At 63.5% G+C, this 26532-nt stretch overlaps 2 protein-coding genes across 13 annotated transcripts in view; both read left to right on the top strand.

Moving 5' to 3' along the window:
* RIPOR1 (RHO family interacting cell polarization regulator 1) overlaps positions 1 to 20731 on the top strand; it is a 32514-nt gene extending 11783 nt beyond the window's left edge. For 3 of the 7 annotated variants that reach the window (XM_051629339.1, XM_051629340.1, XM_051629341.1), the window contains 20 exons: positions 6881 to 7007; positions 9524 to 9673; positions 9992 to 10070; positions 10382 to 10405; positions 11225 to 11278; positions 11371 to 11523; positions 11613 to 11792; positions 11996 to 12121; positions 12330 to 12478; positions 12665 to 12794; positions 14049 to 14897; positions 15704 to 15843; positions 16531 to 16705; positions 16865 to 17000; positions 17110 to 17271; positions 17403 to 17561; positions 17914 to 18110; positions 18220 to 18303; positions 18592 to 18682; positions 19764 to 20731. In XM_051629339.1, the coding sequence (XP_051485299.1) occupies positions 6881 to 7007; positions 9524 to 9673; positions 9992 to 10070; positions 10382 to 10405; positions 11225 to 11278; positions 11371 to 11523; positions 11613 to 11792; positions 11996 to 12121; positions 12330 to 12478; positions 12665 to 12794; positions 14049 to 14897; positions 15704 to 15843; positions 16531 to 16705; positions 16865 to 17000; positions 17110 to 17271; positions 17403 to 17561; positions 17914 to 18110; positions 18220 to 18303; positions 18592 to 18682; positions 19764 to 19861 (3263 nt within the window). In that variant the 3' untranslated portion in view covers positions 19862 to 20731. Of the gene's footprint in view, positions 1 to 1792; positions 1922 to 3185; positions 3203 to 6880; positions 7008 to 9523; positions 9674 to 9991; positions 10071 to 10381; positions 10406 to 11224; positions 11279 to 11370; positions 11524 to 11612; positions 11793 to 11995; positions 12122 to 12329; positions 12479 to 12664; positions 12795 to 14048; positions 14898 to 15703; positions 15844 to 16530; positions 16706 to 16864; positions 17001 to 17109; positions 17272 to 17402; positions 17562 to 17913; positions 18111 to 18219; positions 18304 to 18591; positions 18683 to 18900; positions 18965 to 19763 lie in introns of those variants that run through there. The other 4 variants (XM_051629343.1, XM_051629344.1, XM_051629338.1 and 1 more) reach the window with 4 other exon arrangements.
* A 5578-nt stretch (positions 20732 to 26309) lies between these two features.
* CTCF (CCCTC-binding factor) overlaps positions 26310 to 26532 on the top strand; it is a 40543-nt gene continuing 40320 nt past the window's right edge. For 4 of the 6 annotated variants that reach the window (XM_051629360.1, XM_051629361.1, XM_051629356.1 and 1 more), the window contains exon 1: positions 26370 to 26414. The gene's annotated coding sequence lies outside the window, so the exon portion shown is untranslated. Of the gene's footprint in view, positions 26415 to 26532 lie in introns of all 6 variants that reach the window. The other 2 variants (XM_051629363.1, XM_051629359.1) reach the window with 2 other exon arrangements.

Raw genomic sequence — 26532 nt, 5'->3', positions numbered from 1 at the left:
TGGCAAGCCCTGCCCCATGCCATGCAGGGTGCCACGAGGTGCCGGGGGGAAATGCCCCATGTGTTCTTTTCCCTGCACATGGGAGTGCCCACCAGCCTGGTTGTCACCCCTCTCCTAGGGACACCTGGATGTCTCTGCGTGGCACTGGGGAAGGTCTCTCTCTCTCCCAGCCTCAGCGTGGCTTTCTGATTAACCTTTAATGAGAACAAATGAGCTGGCACAGGCCGTGGCTGCGGGTGCCTGGCCTGGCTGCCTGCTGGGCACTGGCCCTTGTGGCTGCCAGCACAGCCAGGGCTGTGCCCGGGGCTGGGGGAGCCAGGGAGAAGCAGGAAGGGGGGAAAATCCAGGCAGTGACTCCCTGCCTGCGGCAGATCTCGGGTCAGGACTCTGCCTGTTGGTGGGGAGATGCATCCTGACCCGGGGAGGTAGGAGAGCTGGGCTCCCTGCGAGTCCCTGAAGGCTGGGATGGAGATGGGCACCGTGCTGTGGGGTGCTGGGCTCCTCACCCTGCCCATGGTGCTGCCCTGGAGGCTGTGGTTGGGCAACAAGATGCCTGTGTTTGCCAGAGCTGGGATGGTTTTTCCTTGGATGCTGCCCAGTCCCACCAGCTCTTTCCCCAGAGGCACTGGGCATCCACCCAGGCGCCAGGATGAGAGGGTGTCCTGGGATGCAGCACTCTCTGGTGGCACTGCTGCTCCAGCCTGGCCGTGGCTGGCTCTGGAGCAGTGCCACCCTACAAGGGACACCCAGAGGCTCCTCCATCCCTGCCATGTGGCCCCATCCTGTGCAGGGACCAGCAAGGAAGGAACCAGTTCTGGGCTGGGGAAGCAGCCCCACAACCAGCTCACTCTCTAGGGAGAGGGTTACCTGGGTCTGGGAGCACCCTATATTTCCAAGCACCCCTCCAGGACTCTGCCTCAAGGCTTTTCCTCCTGAACCTGACCTGACCTGGCTCTAAAAGCAGCAGCAAACAGGAAAGGAGCCTGGGAGGGAGGTGGCTCTTCCTGCCCGGGTGACGGTGGGGATGGAGCTGGTTGCTCCAGCCTCCTCCATCAGAGCTGAAGAGGGGGTGCCAGGCCTGGGGACCCCAGGACCCATGCAGGGACCTGCAGCACTGGGGGTGGGGGGGGTGATGTCTGTGCCATAGGGTCCCCTGGTGGGTTGGGGCATTCCTGTACCCTAAACAGGGAGTTGTGGGGTGGGAGGCGCCCCCGGCTGCTGGGGTGGGCATGGAGGGCAGGAGGGTCTGCCCCGTGGGAGCAGTGGGGGGAGCAGGCTCTGGGGATGCAGGCTCTGGGGATGCAGGCTGTGGGAAGCCTGTAGTAGCATTTTTTTTAATATAAATATATATGAATATGTATAAAATCGCTGCAGAATTGAGCAGCAGGGCTGCCAGGACTGCTCCCTGCAGCAGGGTGAGCGTTGGCTGCCCCCTCTGCCCACGGCTTCGTGGCAGGGATGGGGGTGAGGGGCTGTGCCCAGAGCATCCCCCTGTCCCATCCTGGCCTTGGGGGTCTCCAAGGGGAGTCTGCACCGTGGGGACCCGCAGTGCAGTCCCCCGTGCCTCAGTTTCCCCAGGGGAACGGTGGGAAAGGAAGGGCCCGAGCCGTGTTGTGGCTGCTCGCAGGGCAGCTCTGGTGCTGGTGGGGTCTCCTCCCCCCGAGCGTGATGGGTGTCCCTCTGTCCTCCCGTCCCTCTGTCCTCCCGTCCTCCGTCAGTCGTGGCGCTGGGCGGTGATGTCAGCCCCGGGCAGGGGAAGCGTGGGAGGAGACTGTGCCGCCCGGGGCAGCCCCCCCGGCCCCGCACACCGACGGACGGACGGACGGACGGACGGCATGAGCCAGCGGCAGCTGCCCCTGCCACCCACCCCAGCCCGGGGGGCACGTGCCACCGCAGCCCACCATGAATGGCAAACCAAAAGGTACCGAGCGCCGGCAGCACCGCAGCCCCCCGGCAGATGCTGTTGATTTGGAGACCTCCCCCCCCCCCCCCGCCCCCATAGTTTGAGGGCTCCAGGGTGACGGGGTCGGGCTTCTGAGGGGCTTTTCTGGGCGAGGGGCTTTGCCAGGAAGAGACATCTTGCGGGGGGGGGGGGGAACAATGCCGTGGGTCCCCAGCACCTGCGAGGGACACGGGTGTCACCCTGGTGTTGGGACGGGGCGGGACACGACCTGCTGGCTGCCCAGCTGTGCTGTTGCCCACGCTGAGAGCCAGGCTTGGTTCTCCAGGCAGGAGAGGGGCCACAGGTGCCCACCACTGCCCAGGTGCCAGGGCAGCACAGCTTTCCGTGGCAAACTGGTTTTCTGCCCCCCCTGAGCCCCCATATCTTGGATGTGGCCGTGCTGATGGGGGCAAACAGAGCTGGGCTCAGTGTTGGGCAGCCCTGGCACCACCACTCCAGGGGACCTGAATAGGGGGTCCTGGAGCTGCTCTCAGGAACAGGGACCAAGTTGCCCCGGCAGGATTTGGGGGAGAAGCTGCTGGTGCCCTGCAGAGCATGGTGGAGATGAGCAGGTGGGGGTGAAGGTGGCACGTGGGATCTTCCCAAGGTTGTGCCAACCCAGCAGGATCCTGCTGGAGGATCTCAGTGCCTCTGAGAGGGGTCAGGAGCAGGGCCAGGCTGCAGTCCCATCTGGGAGGGCATGGAGGTGATCTACACCCCAGGGCCTTGAAAGCCATGGGGATCCTGACTGCGTGCTCGGTCTGTTTGGTGTTGGGGTCCCACCTTCACTGGGGTCATGGTGGTTCTGGGCTGGTTCTCAGGAGCAGTCCAAGAGAACAGGCTGTGCTTGAGCTCAGCCAGGCCCTGGGGAACCCCAACGGTGGCCTCCTCCATGGTCCCAGTTTGGGACTTACACCCCTTTTCTGGCTGTGAACTGGGAGCCCGTGGGGTGGGAGGCTGCGAGTCCCCCCAGGGGAGCCGGCCGTGAGTGTCCTGCCTGTGCCTTGCCCTGCCCTGCCCTTCCTCGGGGATACTCCGCGGGGTAAATAAGCACTTCCTCCAATTCTTCCCATTCCCAGCTCCTTCCCTTTCCTGCCGCCCTCCCACTTGGCCCAAGGAGCCAGCCGGGCGGATGCAGCCGCTGGGCCCCCCCCCCCCCAGCACCCATCCAGCCCCCTGCCCGCAGCACCCGGACCACCCCCCCCCCCCCCCCTGCTCCAGGGGGGGCTAAGACCTCATGGCTGGGAGTTTGTCTCCCGGGTGAGTCCCAGGGAGCCAAGGATGCCGTTCACCGATTTATCCAAATCCCAGAAAAAAATCCCCTCGAGCACCCAGCGCGGGGGGCAGGCCGGGGGGTCCCGCCTGCCTGGAGGGGAAGCGGAGCATGGAGGGGGGGCAGGGAAGGGGCACCCCGGGCTCCCGGTGCCCATGGCGGTGGTCCCTGGGCGTTCCTGTCCTCCGTGCCGGGAGGGACGAGGGGGGGGGGTGGGAGAAAGAGCTGCTCCAGCCCACGCCGGGGGGGGCCGGGGGGCAGGGGTGTGAGGCCCGGGGGCACGCACCCGAGGGACACGCGGGGACCCGAGGGACACGCACCCGAGGGACACGCACCCGAGGGACACGCGGGGACACGAGGGACACGCACCCGAGGGGCACGCACCCGAGGGGCACGCGGGGACCCGAGGGACACGCACGGACCCGAGGGACACGCACCCAAGGGACACGCGGGGACCCGAGGGACACGCACGGACCCGAGGGACGCGCACCCGAGGGGCACGCGGGGACCCGAGGGTCGGGGCGGTCAGCAGGACCACCCCCTCCTTGCCACAGGCACCACAGGCAGGAGGGACTGGCCCGTGGCCACCGCGCTTGTTCGGGGACACGGGTACCCCTCTGTGCCCACCAGTGCCACCAGCGTGGGAACCACAGCTGCCCCCCCGGAGACACCCGTGGGTGCCGCTCGCCGGGCTCAGGGGGTGGGCTCGGCCCCCCCGGGCCTTGCTGGCCACCCCTGGGTGCCACGGCTGGGGGTGCTGGTCAGAGCTCCCGCAGGTCCCAGGGCTGGGGACTCGGGGGGGGCTGTTTGGGGCGTCTCCGAGCAGGACAGTGTTGATAAACCCGCCGGAGCGACCTGGGGCTGGTGTCTATGAGTGTCGGAAACAGAAACCAGCCGGGACCAACCCAGCCGGTCGGACTGCCCCTCCGCGCTCACACCAGCATTCCTGGGATCCCAATCACCTCCCCAGCACCCGGCCTGGAGAGAGAGGAGCTGGCGGCCGGGCCGCAGAGCCCCGGGCTGGGTCCCAGCACCCTGCTGCCCACCCTGCTGCCCGTCCCCGGCTGCTCTGCCCCTCCCGGCTGCTGCTGGGGGGCAGCGGGGGCCGAGGACGGACAGACGGACCGACCGACGCCCAGGATCCCGTTTCCCAGCCCGGGAAGAGCTGCGGGCGATTTGCAGCGCAGGTGAAACGCTCGGTCGGGAGGCAGCTTTGTTAGCACCCGAGCCCTAATTAAGGGCAGGGGGCGGTGGGGTTGGAGCCTCGGGGCAGGAGCCTTCCCTGGCGAGGGAGGGATGTGCCTGGGACTGCCCGGGGCAGGGACACGGGTGTGCTGGTGCTCTGCCCGGTGCCAGCCTCCCGGTAACCGGGATGGGTGAGATGCAGCGACCGCGGGCTCCTTGCCGGCCCCCGCCTCTGCCCCCCGCGGGGGGTTGCGGTGCCGCCGGTACCAGGTACCTCTTATCTCGGTCATGTCAGGAATGCACCGCGCCGAGGTTTTTCCTCCTTTTCCAGCCAAGCGCGGCAGGAGCAGGACCCCACACCCTGCCTGCCCTGCTGCCCCGGGCCGGGCTCCAGCACCCTGGGGACTCCCACAGAGCAGGGGCAGGGGGTCCCCCGCTGCTAAGGGGGTCGTGGCCCAGGAGCCGGGCTGCAGGGTGCCAGGCCTGAGGATGCAGGGTGCTGTGGCAGGCAGAGGCTGGTGCTGGCGGGGCCTGGGGGCTGGGTGGGCTGGCAGCAAGGGCAGGGGCTGTGCCCTGCTCCTCACCCACCCTGCCGCAGATCTGATGGTCGCAGGGGGACTGGGGGAGAGCCAGGCCCCCCCCAAAGCCCCCCCCCAAGCATCCTTCTCCCCCTGTGACATCCTCAGCATCCCTCTCCCTCTGTCACCCCCAGCATCCTTCTCCCCCTGTGACCCCCCCCCCCCCCCAGCATCCTTCTCCCCAGTGCAGGCTCCTGCCTAGGTGATCCTCCTTAGATCCCCCCGTTGTGCCCTGAGAAGGTGCTGTGGGCTGGAGGACAGGCTGGCAGGGCTCTGTGCTCACCTTGTGGGAGCTGTGACCTGCCCCCCCCTGCGCAGAGAGCCCCATCACTGGGGTGGTGGGTGCGTTCCCTAAGGACGAGCTGTTGGAACACCCAGCTGGGCAGCAAGCACTGGTGCCGTGGGCCTCGCTCAGTGGGGAGCAGATTAAAGAGCCCAGCAGAGGGGTAATCTGCCCAGGCTGCAGGTCAGCCGGCCTGCCAGGGATTACAGCTCTTCCTAATGAGCTTAATTAGGACAGTGTTGTCCTGGAAACTGGAGGGACTGGCACCCAGATAACCCTGAGGTGGTGGGACCCACAGAGCGGCTCCGTGGTCCTGGGCTGGGACCCCAGGTGGGACCAGATGTCCCCGCTGCCTCCCGGCTCTGCTGGGATGGAGGTCGTCGGCGCTGCCTGGCTGTGACTCCCAACGGCCCTGGCTCGTGCCAGGCCCTGGGAATGCCCAGCCCCATCCTGGCCTGCGGGCAGCAGGGACATGGCGGCGCGGTGCCGGGGGGCTGCCGGCCGGCGGCCCAGCAGGTGCGTGGGGTGCTGGGCTGGTTCCAGCCAGGCTCTGGGGATCCACTGGGGAAGGAGTGGGGATGGCGGAGGGGCAGTGGGAGCCCTGGCAGCACCTGCGTCCCAGGGCCATCCTGGGGGCTCCCTTTGGGAGAGGGCAGGTGGCTCCGGGGGTTCCTGTGCCAGGGGAGCTGTGGGCCCCAGGTCTGTGACTGGTGGGCGTCTCACTGCTCTGTCCCTGGTGGCTCCTGGATCCTGCTGCTTGGCTCTGGGGGGCTGGAGGGGACAGAGGGACCGAGGTGGTGTGGGTGGTGGCTGGGATGAAGTGGAGCTCCTCTGTGTGCCCAGCTGGCACTGCTGGGGGTGGCTGGGCCAGGAGGAGCCCCAGACGCTTCGCCCGCGGCCGCAGCGATGGGGGTGGCAGCTGGGTCTGCAGCCTGAGAGTCTGAAATCTGCTCCGTCCTGGCTGGCAGCCACTGCACCAGCCACCCTGGGGACAGGCAGTGGTTTTGGGGCTCCTGGCACCATCGCTGGTGCTGCCAGGAGCAGAGGGCATGGCTGGACATGTGCTGCCTGCGTGGACTTTCCCAGGTCTGGCAGGGAATGGCTCTTCCTTCCCGGACACAGGGCTCCTGGCGGAGCTGGGGACTTTCCAAAGTGCTTTGTTGTCCCCGGGTTTCCCTCCTTGTTGCTGGAGTGTGGAGACAGAGAAAGGCTGGGCAGCCAGGTCCCAGCCCTGTGCCCTTCCTGCCCCTGCAGCAGGGTGGCACGGGGGACATGGGACAAGGAGGTGGCCAGGCTGGGGCACAGCCCAGGGTTTGCTGTGGTTGCGTCTGCCAAGGGGCAGGGTAGGCACTGGGCATCAGCCCCTTCCTGTGGCTCATCAGCACTTCCCTTGGGCCCAGGGAGCCAAGCTGGGACACATCTGTCCAGCTTCACCCAGGGCACTGGCACCATCGCTGGGGACCAGGTGGGACCTGTGTCCCTGGTGCCACCGGGAGCATCCCTGGGCTGGGACGGAGGGAAGGCCCGTGGGTGCCAAAGCCCCCCCTGCTCCGTGGGTGCCGTTTCCATCCCGGTGGCACAGCCCTGCTGCTGGTGACCCCGCTCTCTTGTGTCCCCAGGGAGACCCTCCAGGTCGCACTCAACGATGTCCCTGTCTGCGCGCCCGCAGCGCCGGGTCCTGGTCACCAAGATCAATAGGAGCCAGTCCTTCGCAGGAGTGAACTCGCCGGCCGACAGGCCCTTCAGGTGGGACCTGGGCACTGCCTGCCCCCAGGGACAGGGAAGGGGACAGGGACAGGCTTGGCCATGGTGGCAGGACCTGCTGTGCATCCCGAGGCACCTCCCCAACCCGCTGTCCTGGCGTCTCCCGCAGGGACCTGCGTGGTGCCCTGGGGATGTTGCATGGGGGGCTGGAGGGAGCACTGAGGTTGGAGGGGAGACAAAGCCCATCACCCCTGCTGAGCCAGGATAGGGTGTCCCAGGTGTCCCAGGTGGGTGAGGCCTTCAGAGATAGAATCCCAGACTGGCTTGGGTTGGAAGGGACCTTAAAGATCATCTAGTTCCAACCACTTGCATGGGCAGGGACACCTCCCACCAGCCCAGGCTGCTCCAAGCCCCATCCAACCTGCCCTTCAACACTGCCAGGGATGGGGCAGCCACAGCTTCCCTGGGCAACCTGGGCCAGGGTCTCACCACCCTCACAGCAAAGAATTTCCTCCTCATGCCTCACCTCAATCTCCCTCTTCCAGTTTTAATCCCTTCCCCCTTGTCCTCTCCCTCCCTGCCCTTGTCCCAGTTCCCTCCCCAGCTTTCCTGGAGCCCCTTCAGGCACTGGAAGGTGCTCTAAGGTCTCCCTGGAGCCTTCTCTTCTCCAGGCTGAACACCCCAACTCTCTCAGCCTGTCTCCAGAACAGAGCTGCTCCAGCCCTCCCATCATCTCTGTGGCTCCTCTGGACTCTCTCCAACAGCTCCATGTCCTTCCTATGTTGGGGACCCAGAACTGTCCCCAGCCCTGTAGGGGGGTCTCACCAGAGCAGAGGGGACAATCCTCTCCCTGGCCCTGCTGCTGGGGATGCAGCCCAGGACACGGTGGTTTCTGGGCTCCAGCGCTCAGTGCTGGTCGTGTTGAGCTTCTCATGACCCAACATACCCAAGTCCTTCTCTTCAAGGCTCCTCTCAATCCATTCTCCATCCAGCTTGTGTTTGTGCTCAGGGTTATCCGAACCCATGTGCAGGACCTTGCACTTGGCCTTGTTGAACTTCATGCTGTTCACATTGCCCCATCTCTCCATCCTCTCAGGGTCCCTCTGGGTGGATCCCTTCCCTGCAGGGTGCTGGCCACACCACACAGCTTTGAATCCCTTTTCCCAGGGCCCAGTCAGGCTCCTTACCTCCCAGTGCACCCACCAGCTGGAGACAGCAGTGCCCAGCTGCCTTGCCAGGCCATGGGCACCTCATCTGGGTGGCCACAAGCCCAGGAGGGCAGCAGACCTCCAGCCTGCTGGGCTCTTGTCCCCAGGTCCAAGTGACACTTGCCAGGCTATGGGGCATGTCACTGGGTGTGGAGGTGCCAGAGGGGCTCGCTTAGTGACAGGGAAGAGGGAGGAATTTTGGATGCCTGCAGCCAAGTGGCTGGTGGGGAGGTGTTTGTTGGAGGTGCCTCCAGGGACCCTGGAGGATGGGAATGAGGAACGGTGGGAATCAAGCGCTTCCCCATCGCTCTGGCTTGGGAGGAGGCCAAGGCATTCATTTCCCCCCCATCAGAGATCTGGGGAAGTCTTTTGGCCACTCCTGTGATGAGTGGCACAGGATGGGAGGTCCAGCCCAGGGCTGGGAATTCTGGTGTCTCCTGGGCACCGGTGGCGTGACAGAGCGTCAGGAGGAGGAAGGGAAGAGCTGGTCTGAGTGGGGCGTTGCTGCCTGGGCTGGGAGTGACGTGGTTGCACAAGGCAGGAAGGGTGGTGTTGGGTCTGCATCCCTTTGGGTCCCCTGGGGGAGGTCCCCAAGGCGTTGGAGGGGCAGGTGGAGGCGGCAGGCAGCTCCTTGCAGCAGGTTTGGTGACATCTGGAGAGATGCAGCAGCAGCAGGGATGTCCCTGCCCTGTGTGATGGGGTGACAGGACTGCTCGTCCCCAGGATGCTCCTGTGCTGCCACCCGCTGGGATCCTTGCCTGTGGTGCCAGGCCAGCAAGCTGGTGGCAGCAGGTGTCACCCTGCCACGGTGCCCAGGCCAGAGGGAGCATCTCCATGCCCCTGGCAACCCGGCGTGCTGGCCGTGGAGCAGAGCATGGCCCCTTCAGAGGGTGGCCAGGGCTGGAGATGTCCCCACAGGCACTCCAGGAGCTCGGCTCTGGCTGCTGACAGCCCCCTCTGCCTTTGCTCCCCCCAGCCAGTGCCTGAGACCCCCACACCTCTGCAGAGGCCACCCCACAGCCTCTTGGACCCTGCTGGGACAGGGTTGGTTCCCTGCTCTTCTCCACCAGCGGTTTTATGGGTTTCTCCTGGTCCTTCCCGTGGCTTAAGGGCAGCCTAAGACATCAGGGGGTGCAGGCAGCTGGGCACCTCCTGGCCCTGTCCCTCCCATCCCACTGGCTGGTTCAATGGGCTGCTGGGGAGTCTTGGGAGAGGCAGCAGGTCCAGGCAGACCTGGCCTCCATCCTGGAGCTCCTTCTTGTCTCCAGACAGGGTTCCTGGCAGGCTGGGACATCCAGAGGGACCCTGGTGCCATGTGCTGACCCCAGCTTTGCCTGCCTCTCTCCCCAGGAACCTCTCACCCTTCACCCCCACCGTCTCCCGCAAGACTGGCTCCAGGGTCAGTAGGATGTTCTCAATGTCCCACAAATCCCCACCACCCAAGGTGCCTCAGCCCAACCGCCTGGACGAGGTGTATGAAGCTCTCAAGAAGGGCCTGACGTAAGTGCTGGGGCTCCTTGTGGCCAGGTGGTTGGAGGCCAGGAGCCCCTGAGGGACACAAGGACAGCTTGCCACACGCTGGGGTTGGCAGCTCTCTGCTTGTCACCAGGCAGGGACATGCCAGGTCCCCTGGGTGCAGTGCCTGGAGGTCCCAGAGATCTGTGGGGTCCCGTATCCCATGCAGAGGCACGTGTGGGCTCCCTTGCCTGGGGGGCTGGTGTGGGGAGTGGGGGTACACTGGGTTGGGAGTGGGCTGTGGGTGGTGGGAGTCCTGGGCACCGTGTCCCAGCCTGACCCCTGTGGTGTGGTTGCCCCCAGAGCCTACCTGGAGGTCCACCAGCTGGAACTGGAGAAGCTCAGCACCCAGATCCGTGAGTCCAAGAGGAATTCACGCCTGGTGAGCCCGGCTGGGAAGAGCCTTGTGGGGCATGGTGCTTTGGGCAGGTGGTGGGTGTTGTGGGCATGGCTGGGGCTGCTCGTGGTCCGTCTGTGCCCCGGGGCAGAACCTGCTTCTGTGGGGACACCAGGGGCCATCCTGGGCTCTGGTGTGGGGCTGCACGGGGCTCCTGTCCTGCCTGCCCAGCCCGGGCTGGGTGCTGCCTGTCCCCACCGAGGTGCTATGGGTGGCAGGTGCATGACGTGCTGGGTGTCCTCGGGTGGGCAGAGCTGGCTTTGTGCTGCCTCTTATCCCTCTCCTCTCTCCTCCAGGGCTTCCTCTACGATCTGGACAAGGTAAGTGGGAGCAGTGCCCTGTTTTTCCCGCCCCCTTTGCATCTCCCATCCCGGTGCTGGGGAGGTGCTGGCGCTGGCCCCTTCTCTGCTTGCTCCACCCTGCTGCCTGCCCCCTCCCCTGGGACCTCTGTGGGAAGGGGATGAAGCTGGGACAGGCAGGGACTTGTTGCCTGCTTCTTAGAGCACCTTCCAGTACTTGAAAGGGGCTCCAGGAAAGCTGGGGAGGGGCTTTTCATCAGAGAAGACAGTGACAGGACAAGGGGTGATGGTTTCAAACTGAGAGAGGGGAGATTTAGGTGAGATATTAGGAAGAAATTCTTCACTCTAAGGGTGGTGAGGAGCTGGGATGGGTTGCCCAGGCAGGTTGTTGATGCCCCATCCCTGGAGGTTTTTAAGGCCAGGTTGGAGGAGGTTTTGTGCAACCTGGTCTAGTGGTGGGTTCCCTGCTCATGGCAGGGGGGTTGGAGCTGGGTGATCTTTAAGGTCCCTTCCAACCTTCATGTTTCTGTTTCTTGCATCTAAAAGGTGTAGCTGGGGGGTAAAGAGCCTGGCTTAGCTCCGAGGCTGGGAGGAGAGCAGCCCAGAGCCTGGCCAGTCTCCTGGGAGACCCTCCGGAGGCCGCAGGGCGCTGCGGCACGTGGTGCAGCCTCCGCTCGGCTCCGGCCACCCTGCAGCTCCCGGGCAGGGCTGGGCACCAGGATCCATCCCAGCCACAGGGCAGGGCTGGGACGTGTCCACACTGGGACACATCCTGCCCTGTTGCTCCTCTCCGGAGGGGACGGGCAGCCCCTCACCGCCCCCTCTCCTCCGCTTTTCCAGCAAGTGAAATCCATCGAGCGCTTCCTGCGTCGCCTGGAGTTTCACGCCAGCAAGGTGAGGCCCGGGGTGGCCTCGGGGGCAGGGCTGGGGGGGGGCCCTGCTGTCCCCTGCCCGCCCCTCACCGCAGCCTGGGCCTGTCCCCGCAGATCGATGAGCTCTACGAGGCTTATTGCATCCAGCGGCGGCTCCGCGACGGGGCCCACAACATGGTGAAGGCTTACAGCTCGGGCTCGCCGGGCAGCCGGGAGGCCCGCGACAGCCTGGCCGAGGCCAGCAAGGGCTACAAGGAGTACACGGAGGTCAGGCAGGGTGGCCGGGCGGGGGGCTGGCAGGGCGTGAGGACCCCCGGGACGCTCGCCGCTGACGGGCGCTGTCCCTCTGTCCCCAGAACATGTGCCTGTTGGAGAGCGAGCTGGAGAGCCAGCTGGGCGAGTTCCACGTCCGGATGAAAGGTGCCGTGTCCTTCTCTGTCCCCAGCCCCGCTACCCGCTGCCTGCTGACCCCCCCTCTGCCTTCTCTTGCAGGACTGGCAGGCTTTGCCCGGCTCTGTGCTGGTGACCAGTATGAGGTTGGTGGGGCTCTGCGGGTTGGGATCTGCTCTTCTCCTGCCCTCTGGGCTTTGGGGTGCCTGGGGGGGGGTAGGCGGGTGCTGGCGGGCAGGGCGTGTTGCAGGGCGGTGGCGGGGGGTGGTGTGGGCCCCTGGGGATGCAGGGAGAGCACCCACCACCCCAGCCCTGTGTCTCCCCCACACCCACCCCTCTGCCCCCCCAGATCTTCATGAAGTACGGGCGGCAGCGCTGGAAGCTGCGGGGGCGCATCGAGGTGAACAGCAAGCAGGTGTGGGACAGCGAGGAGATGGTTTTCTTGCCCCTCGTCACCGAGTTCCTCTCCATCAAGGTACAGTGCAGAAGGGAGCTGGGGTGGCTGGGGGGCAGGACCTCACCTGAACCTCACCCTCGCTGGGCTGGGAGGAGGCCGGCTGGTGGTGGTGGCATCCTGGCAGCAGAGGGGGATGTACACGGCCTGGTGGCACACAGCAGGAGTGCACACAGCACCCGTGGAGTCCATGGCTTCTTCTCATCATCTCCTCCCTCTCCTGGTCTAGGTGACGGAGCTAAAGAGCCTGGCCAACCATGTGGTGGTGGGCAACGTGTCCTGCGAGACCAAGGACCTTTTTGCAGCTCTTCCCCAGGTGGTGGCTGTGGATATCAATGACTTGGGCACCCTCAAACTCAGCCTGGAGGTGACCTGGAAGTGAGTATCTCAGCGGGCATCGCTGGTACAACACAGCAAGGTTTGGGGATGCCCAGCATGGCACGGCAAGAGCTGGCCTGCCCCGGGCTTTCTCCTGTCCCAAAACTGGGCTGCAGTTACGGAGAAGCACATGGGCTTCCAACTGTGGCAAATCCGCACCCCTCACCTCCCTGCTCTCCCCACAAGCCCCTTCGACAAGGACGACCAGCCCTCAGCAGCCAGCACAGTCAACAAGGCCTCCACGGTGAACAAGAGGTTCTCCACCTACAACCAGAGCCCGCCTGACACCCCATCCCTGCGGGAACAGGCGTTCTATGTAAGTGTGGCACCGGGCAGGGCTGCTCGGGCGGAGGGGTCTGCGCAGGGACGTGCCCAGGCTATGTCCCAGAGGGTGGCACAGCTCAGGCACGGGTGGGCAGCTCCTCCCCATCCATCCAGTCGTGGCTGCCCAGGACAGGTCCCGGCTCCTCCCGCGCTCACAGCTCCTCTTCTCTCTGCCCAAGAACCCGGGGCGGGTGGCTGACCAGCGTGGCTGGTCCCTGGTGGACATCTTTCGGGAGACGCTCTGCGAGAAGCTGTCTCAGAGCTGCTCCTGCAGCGACGTCTCCTCGGCTGAGCTCAGGAGGTGGCCTCAGCAGGGCCGCGTAAGTGCCAGGGCTGGAGCTGGCCAGGAGCTGAGTCCAGCCAGGTGGCCATCCCGCAGTAGCTGTAGCTGCTCCTTGTCTCCTGCCCCCTCACCCTCGCTGATGCCCAGAGACCTGGGCCTGCCAGGCTGGCCCTGGGGAGACTGTCCCAGAGCTGGGGCAACCTGGGCTGCACATGCCAGCCCTGCTCCTGTCCCTGTGTGAGAGCTGGGCACTAGTGAGTAGAAGGCTTGTCCATGTCCCTGCACTGGTGGTGGTGTGCTGAGCCTTGGTGCTGAGGTGGTGCTGCTGGTGTAGTGCTGCCATGGCACTGGTGTGGTGCTGCTGGACTGGTGCTGCCATGGCACTGGTGCTGGTGTGGTGCTGCCATGGCACTGGTCCTGGTGTGATGGTGCTGGTGTGGTGCTGCCATGGCACTGGTGCTGGTGTGATGGTGCTGGTGTGGTGCTGCTGGTGTGATGGTGCTTGTCTGGTGCTGCCATGGCACTGGTGTGGTGGCACTGGAGTGGTGCTGCCATGGTGCTGCCATGATGCTAACATGGCATTCAGTGATGGTGGACCACTGGTGTGTTGGCTGATACTGCCACCCATGAGCTGGTGCCAGGGCTGTCACCAGCCTTGCAGCCGTGGTGGGTCATGTGTCACACCCCATCATGGCCATGCCAGAGCTGCAGGCCATGCCAGGGAGCTGCTGGCACCCCAGGGGGTGTGTGGCTGGGCCTGGGGAGCTGGACCCCCTGGGCACGGTGTGGGGTGCAGGGCTGGCAGAGGCAGCCATGGCCTGCCATGCAGCAGCAGGGCCAGGGCCGTGGGGCAGCCTGCTGGTCAACCAGCCGTGGTGCCCTCCAGCTCAGCCAGGTCCTGCCCATGGTTGAAGGGTGGGGGAGCAGCAGGGTCTCGTGTGACACCATGTCCCCCCTCCCCAGAACATGCTGCGGCGCCAAGAGGAGCTGGAGAACGGCATGGCCTGGTCCATCTCCTCCGAGTCCTCGGACGACTCCTCCAGCCCCCAGCTGTCTGGCAGTGCCCGCCACGCTGCCCACAAGCCCATCGTGCAGCCTGAGGTCCAGGCCTCCGCCCCCGCCATCGAGATCTCCTTCTCCCAGCAGCCAGAGGAGCCCGGGGCTGCTCCCGGGGCTGGTCCCGGGACCGGTGGCAGCAGCAGCAGCAGCAGCAGCAACGTCCCCCCCTCCAGGAGCCAGCCCGAGGAACCGGGCAGCCACAGGAAGGATGCGGTGGCCAACGGGCACGTGCCCTACTCCCGGACTCTGAGCCACATCAGCGAGGCCAGCGTGGATGCCACGATGGAGGCCAAGGTGGCAGAGAGCCCCTGGGAGCCTGCGCCCTGCCTGGGGGACGCGGGGACGGGCCAGCGGGACGAGGACGCCCTGCCCGGTGCCTCGGTGGCGGCCACGGCGCTGGCGGGGCAGGACCGGGGAGCCGAGGCCAAGCCCCGCGCCACCGTGGCCTGGGCCACCACCACCTGCCAGGAGGACACTGGTGGGGCAGAGCTGGAGCAGAGCCAGGCTCCAGCACAGGCTGGTCGTGGCACCGGGGCTCCGGCGGCGCCGGCACAAGCCCCCGTGGAGGAGGGACCCACCCCAACCCCACCGCTGCCTGGCGGTGTCCCTGAGGTGCCGCGGGAGAAGGTGGTGGATTCGGGTCTGGAGGAGGCCATCGGTCTCCTGGGCTCAGCCCTGGATGACTATCGGGGGCAGTTCCCTGAGTTGCAGCCCCTGGAACGGGAGCTCAAGCACCTGGAGGAGATATTGCTGGTGAGGGGCTGGCAGCGGTGCCTAGGGGTGAGGGGGACGGGGCTGGTCCTGCTGGTGCAGCCCAGGGATGATGGAGATTATGGGGATGGGGCCATCCCTGGTGGTGCAGCCCAGGGATGATGGAGATGATGGGGATGAGGCCATCCCTGGTGGTGCAGCCCAGGGATGATGGAGATGATGGGGATGGGGCCATCCCTGGTGGTGGAGCCCAGGGATGATGGAGATGATGGGGATGGGGCCATCCCTGGTGGTGCAGCCCAGGGATGATGGAGATGATGGGGATGGGGCCATCCCTGGTGGTGCAGCCCAGGGATGATGGAGATGATGGGGATGGGGCCATCCCTGGTGGTGGAGCCCAGGGATGATGGAGATGATGGGGATGGGGCCATCCTTGGTGGTGCAGCCCAGGGATGATGGAGATGATGGGGATGGGGCCATCCCTGGTGGTGCAGCCCAGGGATGATGGAGATGATGGGGATGGGGCCATCCCTGGTGGTGCAGCCCAGGGATGATGGAGATGATGGGGATGGGGCCATCCCTGGTGGTAGAGCCCAGGGATGATGGAGATGATGGGGATGGGGCCATCCTTGGTGGTGCAGCCCAGGGATGATGGAGATGATGGGGATGGGGCCATCCCTGGTGGTAGAGCCCAGGGATGATGGAGATGATGGGAATGAGGCCATCTCTGGTGGCAGTGCCCAGGGATGATGGAAATGATGGGGATGGGGCCATTCCTGCTGGCAGTGCCCAGGGATGCAGGTGACAGGGTGACCCAGGATCCCAGCCTGCCATGCTTCCCTCTGCAGCAGAAGCAGGGCATCTTCCTCAGCCGAGCCTCCAGCATCAGCCTGACGGTGGAGCATGCCCTGGAGAGCTTCAGCTTCCTCAACACCTCTGACATGGAGGACTCGGAGGGCTCTGAGGAGGAGCCCCTCCATGACGAGAGGTGCACAAGGGGCTCAAGGGACGGGGCCTGGGGCAGTTGTGGTGGGGGATGGCCAGCTCTTCCCAGGTGCCCGTGCTCATGTAGAGTAGCCCAGCACAGCTCAAGGTGGGAGCAGCTGGAGAAGCAGCAAGGGTTGGTCTCTTCTCCCAAGTAGCAAGTGATAGGACAAGAGGAAATGGCCTCAAGTTGCTCCAGGGGAGGTTTAGATTGGAGATTAGAAGAAACTTCTTCCCTGAAAGGGTCATTAAACCTTGGCCCAGGCTGCCCAGGGAGGTGGTGGAATCCCCATCCCTGGAGGGGTTTCAAAGCTATGTAGATGTGGTGCTGAGGGACATGGGTTGAGCACTGGGCTTGGTAGGGTTGGTAGAATTAGGTTATGGTTGGACTTGATGATCTTAAAGGTCTTTTCCAACCAGAACTATTCTGTGATCTGGCCTTTCTGGTAGCACAATGCTGTCTGAATCTTTCCGTGGGGCCTGGGCTGGGAGGCAGCCCTGCTCCTTCCCCGAGCCCTGCTCCTTCCCCGAGCCCTGCTCCTTCCCCCAGCCCTGCTCCTTCCCCCAGCCCTGACACCACGACACTGTAGGTCCTACAGCAACCCTGCCCAGCGTTGGCCCATGGGTAGGGAAGGGTCGGGTCCTGGTTTCCCACTCTGACGTGCTGCTTCCATCCCTCCCTGGCTTGCAGGAGGGCGGGCAGAGCCCGGCGTGGCAGCAGGGCCCCCAGTGCTGCTGAGGTGGTGGCAGATGACACCGGCGTGTGCAGCGGCTCCGAGGCCAGCACTGACCCCATGAGCACTGGCAACGAATTCCTGGATAAGGCCCTGGTGCTTCACCTCCACACCTGCAACCGCCTGCTGCTGGTGAGGACAGGGCACGGTGACAGACGTCCTGGTGGGGGGGTGGAAAGCCCTGGGGTGGGCTGTGGGACCCCCTCCAGGGGTGTCTGACCGCAGCGTGGTGGCTGTGGTGCGGGCACTGAGCTGCATCCCTGGTGTCCCTGCTTGGGTTGTGCCTTGCAGAAGCTGGGCACCTTCGGTCCCCTGCGGTGCCAGGAGATGTACGCCCTGGACAGGCTGCTGCGGGAGGCCCAGGTGCTGGAGATCATCTGCCAGCTGACCGAGGAGCGAGCAGGAGCAGCTGGATCTGCTGCTGAAGGTGCAGGCGCGTGGCCGTGGGGACCCTCGGTGCCACCCTGGGGGCTGCGCGGGGCCGTCCCCGCTGGCCGGCGCGGCCCGGTGACCCGCGGTGGCACTTGTCCCCACAGTGGTGCAGTTCTCAATGCAGAAGGAGGGCGTGCTGCCCCTCTGGGAGCGCTGCGTGGAGGGGCCCAACCTCTACACCTGCCCCGTGGAGCGGTTCCTGCAGGTGCTCAGCACCCAGCACGCAGCGCCCATCAGCCAGCGGCACCCTGGTCTGGCTGACACCGGTGAGTGGGCACCCAGGGGTGCTTGCCCCGGCCCCACTGGGTGGCTGTGGGTGGGGACACGGGTCTGCCAGGGGCCCTGCAGAGGGGTGGCCATGGCTGCTGTGTTCCCTGACCCTGGGCCTTTCTTGCAGTGTGCGTGAAGCTCGTGGAGGACATCCTGCACCGGCGGCTGCCCCGGCGGCCCGGCAGCGCCCAGGGCGAGCAGGTCACCATCTTCCAGTACTGGAGCCACTTTGAGTCGCTCGGCGCCCTGGTGCTCGACACCTACATGATGGAGCTGGCAGAGGAAGGTGGGTGTCCTCCCACCCTCAGACCCTCTGTGGGGTGCTGGAGCATCACTGTAGGGGATCACCCTGCAGCGCCCCCATGACCACCCTGGGTACCACCCAGAGGCTCCGCCATCCTTGGGGTGGGCAAGTCAGCCTGATCTGGTGCACAGCCCACTCCCACACTGCCTCCCTGAGCACCCTAGGTCCTTGCTGTAGCTCCCTGGTACCTTGGCTTGGGCAGCTCCAGGTGTTGGCACCCTTTGTGGGGCCACCCTCTGCCCAGCCTGGGGTGCCTGGGGATGGGTTCTCTGCGGGGACAGAGATGCTGCCACCGGGGTCCCTGCACCTCAGCTCAGCTGGTGCCCCCCCACAGCCCTGCTGGCGCAGAACCTCAACTCAGATGACCAGGACGTGGTGCTGCGTGCCCTGAAGCGTGTCCCTGAGGGCCGCCTGAAGAAGGAGGGACTGAAGGCCCTGAGCCTGCTCCTCGTGGAGGGCAACAGCAAAGTGGTGAGCGCCGTGTCGGCCCAGCTTCGCAGCCTGGCAGAAAACCCCCGCTTCCGCCAACGGGTACGTGCTGGGCAAGCTGGGAATGAGGTGGGATGGTGCTGTGGTCCCTGGGGTGCTGCCTCCATCCCCCTCCCCCAGATAGTGGCGCTGACCCCCTGGTGTCCCCCAGGCTCTCGTGTGCTACCTGGAGCAGCTGGAGGATGAGGAGGTGCAGACGCGCGTGGCCGGGTGCGCGGCGCTGGGCTGCCTGAAGGTGAGAGGGGATGTAGGGAGCAGGTGGCAGGGGCTGCACCTTCCTGAGGAGGAGGAAGAGGAATGGCATCTGCCTGGCTAGTCCAGGCACACCTTGCAGGGCTCCCAGGAGAGAGGAGCTGGGGGTGCCCCAAACGTGCTGGAGAAGCAAGCATGGGCAGGGAGATGGGGAAGGGAGGGACAGGATGAGGGCCTTTCCTGCAGCAGGAGGCTGCAGCGCCCTGTGCCACCCCCCCCGGCTGTGTCCCTGCCTCCAGCCCCACTCGGGCCCTTCTCCCTTCTCCTGCAGGCCAAGGAGAGCATCGAGCAGCTGGTCTACCTGTGCCAAACCGACAAGGAGCCTGTGCGGGAGGCAGCCAAGCAGAGCCTGATGCTGTGTGGTGAGTGTCCTGCTGCTCCTCTCTGCTCCCTCCCCACCCACCACATCCTGAGCAGCACCTCTTGGTGCCAGCAGTGCCTGAAGGAGAAGGGGTCCCGGGCTGGTCCGTGCTTGACCCGCTCATCATGCCCCGAGCTCTGGTGGGCAAGAGCAAGCTGGCAGCGAGGGCCAGGCATCCAGCAGCCACAGAGCACTAAGCCTGGTTGTTATTTTTGCTAGATGGCACTGAGAGAACCATCTGAGTGGGTTTCTAGGCCTCCAGGTCGCGGCAGCTGCTGCACAGGTTGGGACACGTGAGCCGTCCTCGTCCCCCTGTCCCCACTCCTGCCGCTTTGCTCACGAATGTCTCCGTCTTAGAGCCTGTCAGCCGTGTCGCGTTTTGGAGTCTTGTGTGTCTTGGTTGCTCGTAGAGCCCATCCCCACGGCACCGCAGCACGTGTAGGCGCCTTGTGTCCCATGTCCCAGCAGAATGTCCGTGTCACCACCTCTCGCTGGGGGTGGCCGCAGATTTGTGGGCAGATTTGCGTGCGGGGGGGGGTGGTGCCGGGTGGAGAGCTCAGAGCCAGCTCCTAGCATGGATGAGTTGCATCCCTGTGTGTGCCCAGGGGGTCCCGGGGAAGCCCTCGGGACCCCTGTGCTGCTGCATGCAGATGTGCACAGCTGTTTGTGATGCTGCAACCAGCACAGCCCCGAGCCCTGGCCCCTTTGCCTCACATGAGGCTGTCTCAAACGTGGGTGACCCCACCCCACGTGGACACGGGTACAACAGGAGCTGAAGAACAGGATTTGCAGCATCTGAATCAGGAGCTCTGGGGGCTTTTTGAGCTGGATCCCAGTCGGGACCTGCCCAAGGGTGTGCTAGGGAGGGCAAGAGAGGTCTCCACTCTGCAGCACACTTGCTCATCTCTGCCAGGCATGAGCCACATTTCATAGAATCACAGAACCACAGCATGCTTTGGGTTGGCAGGGACCATAAAGACCATCTAGTTCCAACCTGGAAAAACCAAGGAAAGCAGCAGGGGATGTGCAGGGGATGGAGCTGCTGCAGCTGCATTCACTGACCCATGGGCATCTCCTTGCAGGGGAAGATGGCAAATCGGCACACCGGCGCCTGGAGGAGACCCTGGACAGCCTCCCGAGGATCTTTGCCCCAGCCAGCATGGCCAGTACAGCTTTCTGAGCCGCCACGCACACCCACCTGCCACCCCTCGAGGGCAAAGCCACAGCAGGGCCACCCGCCCGGGCTGGCGGGGCCGCGGGGCCCCTGCCGCGCTCCGCAGCGCTCCCGCCGCGCTCTGCCTTAGGGAGCAGCGCTCCCGGCCCCGCGGGGGTCCCCAGCACCCCGGGCAGGGGGCTGCCTGCACACCCACCCTCCCACAGCGCTATTTAAACACCACACTCGGGGAGCTTGACCCCGCGCACCCCCCTGGCCCCCATTCCCTGCCCCCCCCCACCCATAACGGCTGCTGGGAGCAGGAGAGTCCAGGATTCCTCTGGGATTCCTCTGGGATTCCTCTGGCTCCTCCTTCCTCTCCTGCCCGAGGACCCTGCGGCAGAACCTGCACTTTGGGGACCACGCGGTTTCCTTCCAGGAGTTGCCTGGGCCGTGGGGACTTGGCTGCCCTTTGCCACCTGGAGTTCCCCAGGACTTCAATAAAAGGAAAGATGAGATATTATTAATATATTCTGCTGGCGTTTCTTCTTTCCAGCTCCATGTGCTCCTGTCCCTCCCCGGCTGTGGCTGGAGGGGAATGTTAGTGGGATGTGGCCCCAGCCTGGAGACTTTCCTGCTCCAACAGGAAGCACCGTGGAGGGCAGGGGCAGGAAGAGCAACAGAGGGACAGACGGACGGATGGACAGAAGCTGCCACCTTTTTGTTGTTGTTGTCGTTGTTTTATTTTATTTTTTATTTACAGATTTTTGCAGAAAAACAAAAGCAAAAAATTCTTTTCTATAATGTCTCTATAAATCTATATATAATGTAATTACAGAGAACGACTAATTTTGACTTTAAACCAGAAATAAAGAGCAACACCTTTAATGAAGGACAGCGTCGCTGTGCGGGTGTTTCTTCGGCCCCTCTGCTCAGGGGCAGGGTAAGCTGGGGAGGGGGGTGTCATAATTGTGACTTCTGGCATGGCCTGGGTGCAGGACAGCAGGTCCCTGTCACCTAGCACAGGGCACAGAAGTCTAGGACTTCCTGGCTTGGCATGGCTGGGAGGAGAGAGGATTGTGAGCAGGTTTCTCCTTTTCAGCCACGGAAGGAGCTTCTGCCTTCCCTGAGATCTGCAGGAGTTGCTGAGGTGTTGCCCAACTGGACTGGGCATGGGAAGCATCACCAGAGGTGGCACGAGGTGGCCACACAATGGCCAGCCCAGGGAGCCACAAAAACAGGGACAGGTTGCCCAGAGAAGCTGTGGCTGCCCCATCCCTGGAAGTGTTGAAGGGCAGGTTGGGGTGGATCTAGATAATCTTTAAAGGTCCTTCCACCCCAAACCAGTTTGGGATTCGATGATTCTATAAAACCAGCCCTGATTTCTACAGTCTCCTGTACCTGTGGTGGGAACACACTATGGTACCCAACCCCAAGCCAGGGGTGGAGCTCACCCTGCTGAACTGGTTTTTCAGACCCATTCCCATAAAGATGTGGCATCTCTTGGTGGGGGTCTTTGTCACCGAGCCACATCAGATCAGACTCAGAGAACAGCTGAGGTGGGAAGAGACCTTTGGAATGCTCATCCTGCCGCTCAAAGCAGGGTCAGCTCAGGCTCACACCGGGCTGGGTTTTGAGTATCTCCAAGGATGGAGATACCAGAGGTTCTCTGGGCAACCTGTGCCAGTGCTTGACCACCCTCACAGGAAAAGCTTTTCAGAAGTTTGCCTCAAATCCCTGTACTTCAGTCTGTTTGGTGCATGGGGCACCACTGAGAAGCATGTCTCTGTCTTCTGTAATAGGCATGAACAGACACAGATCAGAACCTTCATTTTTCCAAGCTAAACAGTCCCAGCTCTCTCAGTCTCTTCTTACATGACAGCTGCTCCAATCCCTTAATCGTCTTAGTGGCCCTTATGGTCCTGGGAAGGGGGCAGGTTGGAGCAGCAGAGTAGGGAACCCCCCAGCACTGCCTTGTGCTGCCAGCCACCTGTGCTGGAGCTGGTGGTGATGTCCCCAGGCCAAGCTGAGCTCATCCACCAGTGCTTCCCACCAACTCCCAGCAGGTTATAGCCTCCGTGTCCTCTCTCCCCACTAGAGCAAAGCTTTTTTGGGCATTGGGGCAGACCCAGAGGGCACAGCCAGCCTGCAGCTCCACCTGTCCCACGTGGGACACAACCCTGTGCAGCATGACCACTTTTGGATGCAGTTCTATCTGTAGATGGGATTGCAGGGAAGTGCTGCATCACTGCTGCCTTAGCCTTCCTCCACCTGCTCCAGGGGCTGGACAAGCCCTACAAGGCGAGCAGTGTCCCTCCCAAAGCACTACAGTGTGTGGCCAGCCCGAGGCAGCAGGAGATGTGGGACGTGTGTCCCCTGCTGGCACACACAGCTGGGGACAGGAGCACCCAAGAGGTGGAAAGTGGCCCTGACCATCTTAGATGTTTTGGTTTCTTTTTCCCCAGACTAAATCCTGGGAATAAAACCAGCCCAGTGCTCCGGTGGCCAGAGCCATCACAACAGGCAGCTGTTTGGAAAGAAGCAAGGGACTCAACATATCCCTCCAGGATGCAACTTTTCCCTCTGGGACTTCACATCTCCTCCAGCCCTTGCTCAGGAACAGCCCTGCTTGGAGGGGTGAACTCCCTGGGAGTCACTTTCCCAGCTCAGGGGGATGGAGGCAGCACCGCAGAGCACGTTTTGTGGCTGTTCCAAAGGAGACAACATGCCAGCACCAGGTTTGGCAGCCAAATCTGTGTCAGCTCTTCAAACATCTCCCTCTCGCAGGGACGTGCTGGTGCTCAGCAGCTACTTGCTTTGCTTGGAGGAGCTGAAGCCCGTGGGAGGGTGTCTGTATCACAGCTACATTACCCATGTGCTTCAGCTTTGGAAAGATGTTCCTTTTCCCCATTTACTGCTTTTGTAATTCAAGAGGTGCAGATAGATTCTGGAGCACTTTGTGGGATGGGTTTTTATCTGCTGGGCTCAGGGTAGCACCCTGAGGAGCCCCTGCTGCACAGAACAACAGATCAGCCAACGTCCCCTCCTCTTGGATGGCATCAGGGCTGGTGGAGCTGCCCAGGCTGTGACAGCAAGAGCACCCACCAGCCAGAATGACCCCAAGCAGACTCTGCCATCTCGGAGTGCCACAAGCTCTCATCAGTCCTTGTGTAAGAAATGACTTAAATCCTGCTGCCAAGTCATTTGTAGTGGGGCTGCAGTCTGGAAATCTTCAGTTTGAGCAGCCACAGGGTTGGGCGTCTCACCTTACAGCAGGCTGGTGGGAAATCACGTTTCCAAGGCACTCAGAACGATGGGAACAGTTAAGCAGTCTGCACTGAACCACAGCAGAGCAACAAGCTCCTCATGATCACTGACGTGTTCCTCGCAGGGCTGTCAGGCACATATGTATGGGCTTGTTCTCCAAGGACCACTCCTAGGGTGACATCTGGGGCCTCATTTCACACAGAGACCAAAGTGTGCTCCAGGCACTCTCCAAAACTTAATTTAATGCTGGCTCTCAAGCTCCTGTCTTCCTCAGAGCTGAGCCAGGAGAGAGGGGGGGTGACTCCTGACAGTGTGAGGATGGTGGAAGCATGGAGCTAGGAGAAGCAGGGAAGAAGAGGGTGGCCAGGAGCTCCTTGGCTTCAGCCCCTGCCATTCTCCTCGTGGGCAAGGCGACCCTGGGAAAGGCCTGGCTCAGGCAACACTTCCAGGAGGAACATCTGCCCCTGGGTGTCTGACTTGGACAGGCTTGGAGGCTGATTTTTCAGGAGCACCCACAATTAGGCCTGAAGCCAGGGAGGCTTGATACAAATCAGCTGGAAAGCACCTTGAACAAATAGGTTAGACCCCCCCTAGAAGATGCTGGGGGCTGGTCTGGGACACTTCTGGCAGGAGAAGTCCAGGAACAGGCCTTTGCCAGGACAATTCCTAAGCAGCAACATTCCTACTACTGAAGTCAAGTGACCATTTGTCACAGGGTGGCTACAAGCAGAAGGCAGGGGCATCGTTAGCACCCATTTACTCCCAGTCCAGGCTGAGCATTTGAAGGAGCACGAGAAGTGACTTTTCATGCAGCCACTGCTCCTCTCCATTTTGATTCATGCCTGAAATAAGTTTTGAGCTTGAAGGAGGATTTATGGCCAGACACACAAAAGATTCATCATCCTCCCCAAAATTACAGCATGAGAACTGATGGCTTGACAGCTCAGAATGAACATAAACGGCTTTGAAAAAATTCACATGACAGAATCCTCTTTCACCAGACATATTCCCAGCAGATTGTTCATGCTGTACTGACTGACTTTCCTTCTACACCAACCCAGCTAGTGGACAAAGGGAGGCCAGTGGATGTGGGGTTTTCTGGGTTTTAGGAAAGCTTTTGATAGTCCAAGAGGAGTCAGATTCAATGCTCCTTGTGAGTCCCTTCCAGCTCAGGATATTCTGTTTCTATGAGTCAAATTTCTCATGCAGTGAAGCCCCTGGAGGTCATGGTTGTGGGCTGCCCCTGTCACCTTGTATTTAATGGTCACTTTTTGCCAATGCTTTGTAAGGAATTGTTTTTCTCCTTCAGCCAAGGTTGAAAAGGCATCTCCTGTGCCCGAACACAGCTCATCCCTCTGGCTGCTTGGTGAGCTCCAGCTCCCCCAGTGCAAGGGATCCTGGTGTCCTGATCCTCAGAAGGGAACTTGGTCTGGGTTGTCAACTGCCCCCAAAGGAGTAGCAGTGCTCAGAAAGCTGCCCGTGGCACCACCATGGGCACTCTGCTTCTTCCCAGGACAGGGAGAGCTTAGGCAGGAGAAGCTGGAGCTGATCTCACTCACCACCAACCCAGAGCCCAACTTCCTCCTCCCCGAGCAGCAGGTCCCCCTGGCAGACCCTTCACCACACGGCTCAACAAGACACAAGCATTATTCAGGCTGGGATCTGAGGGCAGGGTTTGCAGGTGTTAGTGTATCCTACATCTGTCTGATGGGTTTGTCACTTGCTGAGCAGGTTGGGGTAAAGCCCAGGCTGCTGAACAGCTTTTCCTCTGCCCTGCTGTGACACCTCAAGAGGAAGAAAATCTGGGGCAAGATCTTTAATCTCAGCCTTGTAAACTCTTCAGTAGCAGGGGCTGAGGTTTCTTTGCATTTAGTCTTCTGTCTGAATTCCCAGATTTATTGTCCTGCAGGGATGGGACAGGTGAGTGAAAGGAGCAGAAAACGCAGCTTCACCCCCGTGCATCTCATTTTGGAACTATTGGTATTTTAACCTATGACCCTAGCTCCATGTTTTATGCTAAGAAAATACCAAGAGGATGCAGCAGGAGCCTGTGGAAATCTGCCCTCCCTTCAGCTTGCCTGTCATCATCTGCGGGTCTGCAACAAGGGTGAGAAGGGACGTGAAACCCAGAGGGTTCAGCAACACAGGAAACTGCAGAAAACGAAAGGCACGCAGGACTCCACGTGTCTCGCTCTGGATGCCGCGGCTGCTCCCACCTTTCAGCGGGAAAGCTGCCGTGCCCAAGCCCGGGCGGGCAGGACCCAGCCTCCTCAACTTCCCTAGAAGCTCCCTCCGGGCACCGCACGCACCATCCCCGCGGCGCCGAAGCGAGCTGCAGCAGCAGGCTCTGCTCCACCACACGCCTGGCAAGCCCGGGGTCCTTTAAAACCACCAGGCAAATGTCTTAACTCCAGCAACTTGCCGGTGTTCAGGAACAAGTTGCCCTACAGCTTCCCCAGGGACTGGCCGTGCTAGCGCTGCCCCGCTCCGCTCCCAGCTGTGGGGCCGGCCAGCCTCTCCTGGGGCCTTGCTCCCCTCACGAGCTCCCTCCCCGGTACCTCCGCGGGGCCTTGCACTTTTCTCTCCGGAGCGAGGCGAGGAGCTGGAGCCGAGGCGCAGCGGAGGGGGAGGCGCGCACAGGCCGGGGGGGCCGCTCCGCTGCCAGCGCCGGCCCCGCCGAGCGGCCGCCGGGGCGGGCGGCAACCCCGGGGGTGGGCGGGGGGAGCTCCGAACCGGCTGCTCCCCGGTATTCCCGGGTTATTCCCGGGTTATTCCCGGGAGCTCCCGCCGGGCGCCCCTGAGGGGAGCGGCGAACAGCGGGGCGGGGCCACGTGACGCACGCACGCACGCGCGCGCGCGCAGCCCGCCCCGCGTTTGAAGTTGCCGCGCGATTCGCCCCCCCCCCACCTCATCCTCCGCTCCCAGCATGCCCCGCGCGGCCGCTTCCCCGCGCGCCCTCCTCTCCTCCCCCCCCCCCCCCCCCCCCCCCCCCCCCCCCCCCCCCCCCCCCCCCCCCCCCCCCCCCCCCCCCCCCCCCCCCCCCCCCCCCCCCCTCCCTCCTCCTCCTCCTCCCCGGGCTCGGGCCGGCGGCCGCGGCACAGCCGCGCCGGCGCATGCGCAGTGCGGCCCGCCCGCCGCCATTTTGTGTCCGGAGCGGCTGTGGAGCGATTAAACCGCGCGCTGGTGCGGGGCGCGAGCGGCGGCCGCGGGGCGGGCGGGGCGCGGCGGCTCCGCGGGGCCCGGGGCAGGCGCGGGGCGGCGGCGGGGCCCGGCGGCCCGGACGAAGCTCGGCAAAGGGGTGCTAGGGGCGCAGGTAAGCGGTGGCGGCGGGGGGGTGGGGGGGTTGAGGGGGGGGGGTTTTGCAGTCGCTTTCTCCGGCCTCTAGGTGTCACGATGGGGCTCCGGTTCGGCTGGGGCCCCGCAGCGGCCGC

The sequence above is a fragment of the Apus apus genome, chromosome 11, assembly GCF_020740795.1.
Source record: "Apus apus isolate bApuApu2 chromosome 11, bApuApu2.pri.cur, whole genome shotgun sequence".
In the NCBI taxonomy this organism is placed as follows: domain Eukaryota; kingdom Metazoa; phylum Chordata; class Aves; order Apodiformes; family Apodidae; genus Apus; species Apus apus.
The sequence above is the reverse complement of the archived record's forward strand: the minus strand, read 5'-3'. Positions and strand labels throughout refer to the sequence as shown.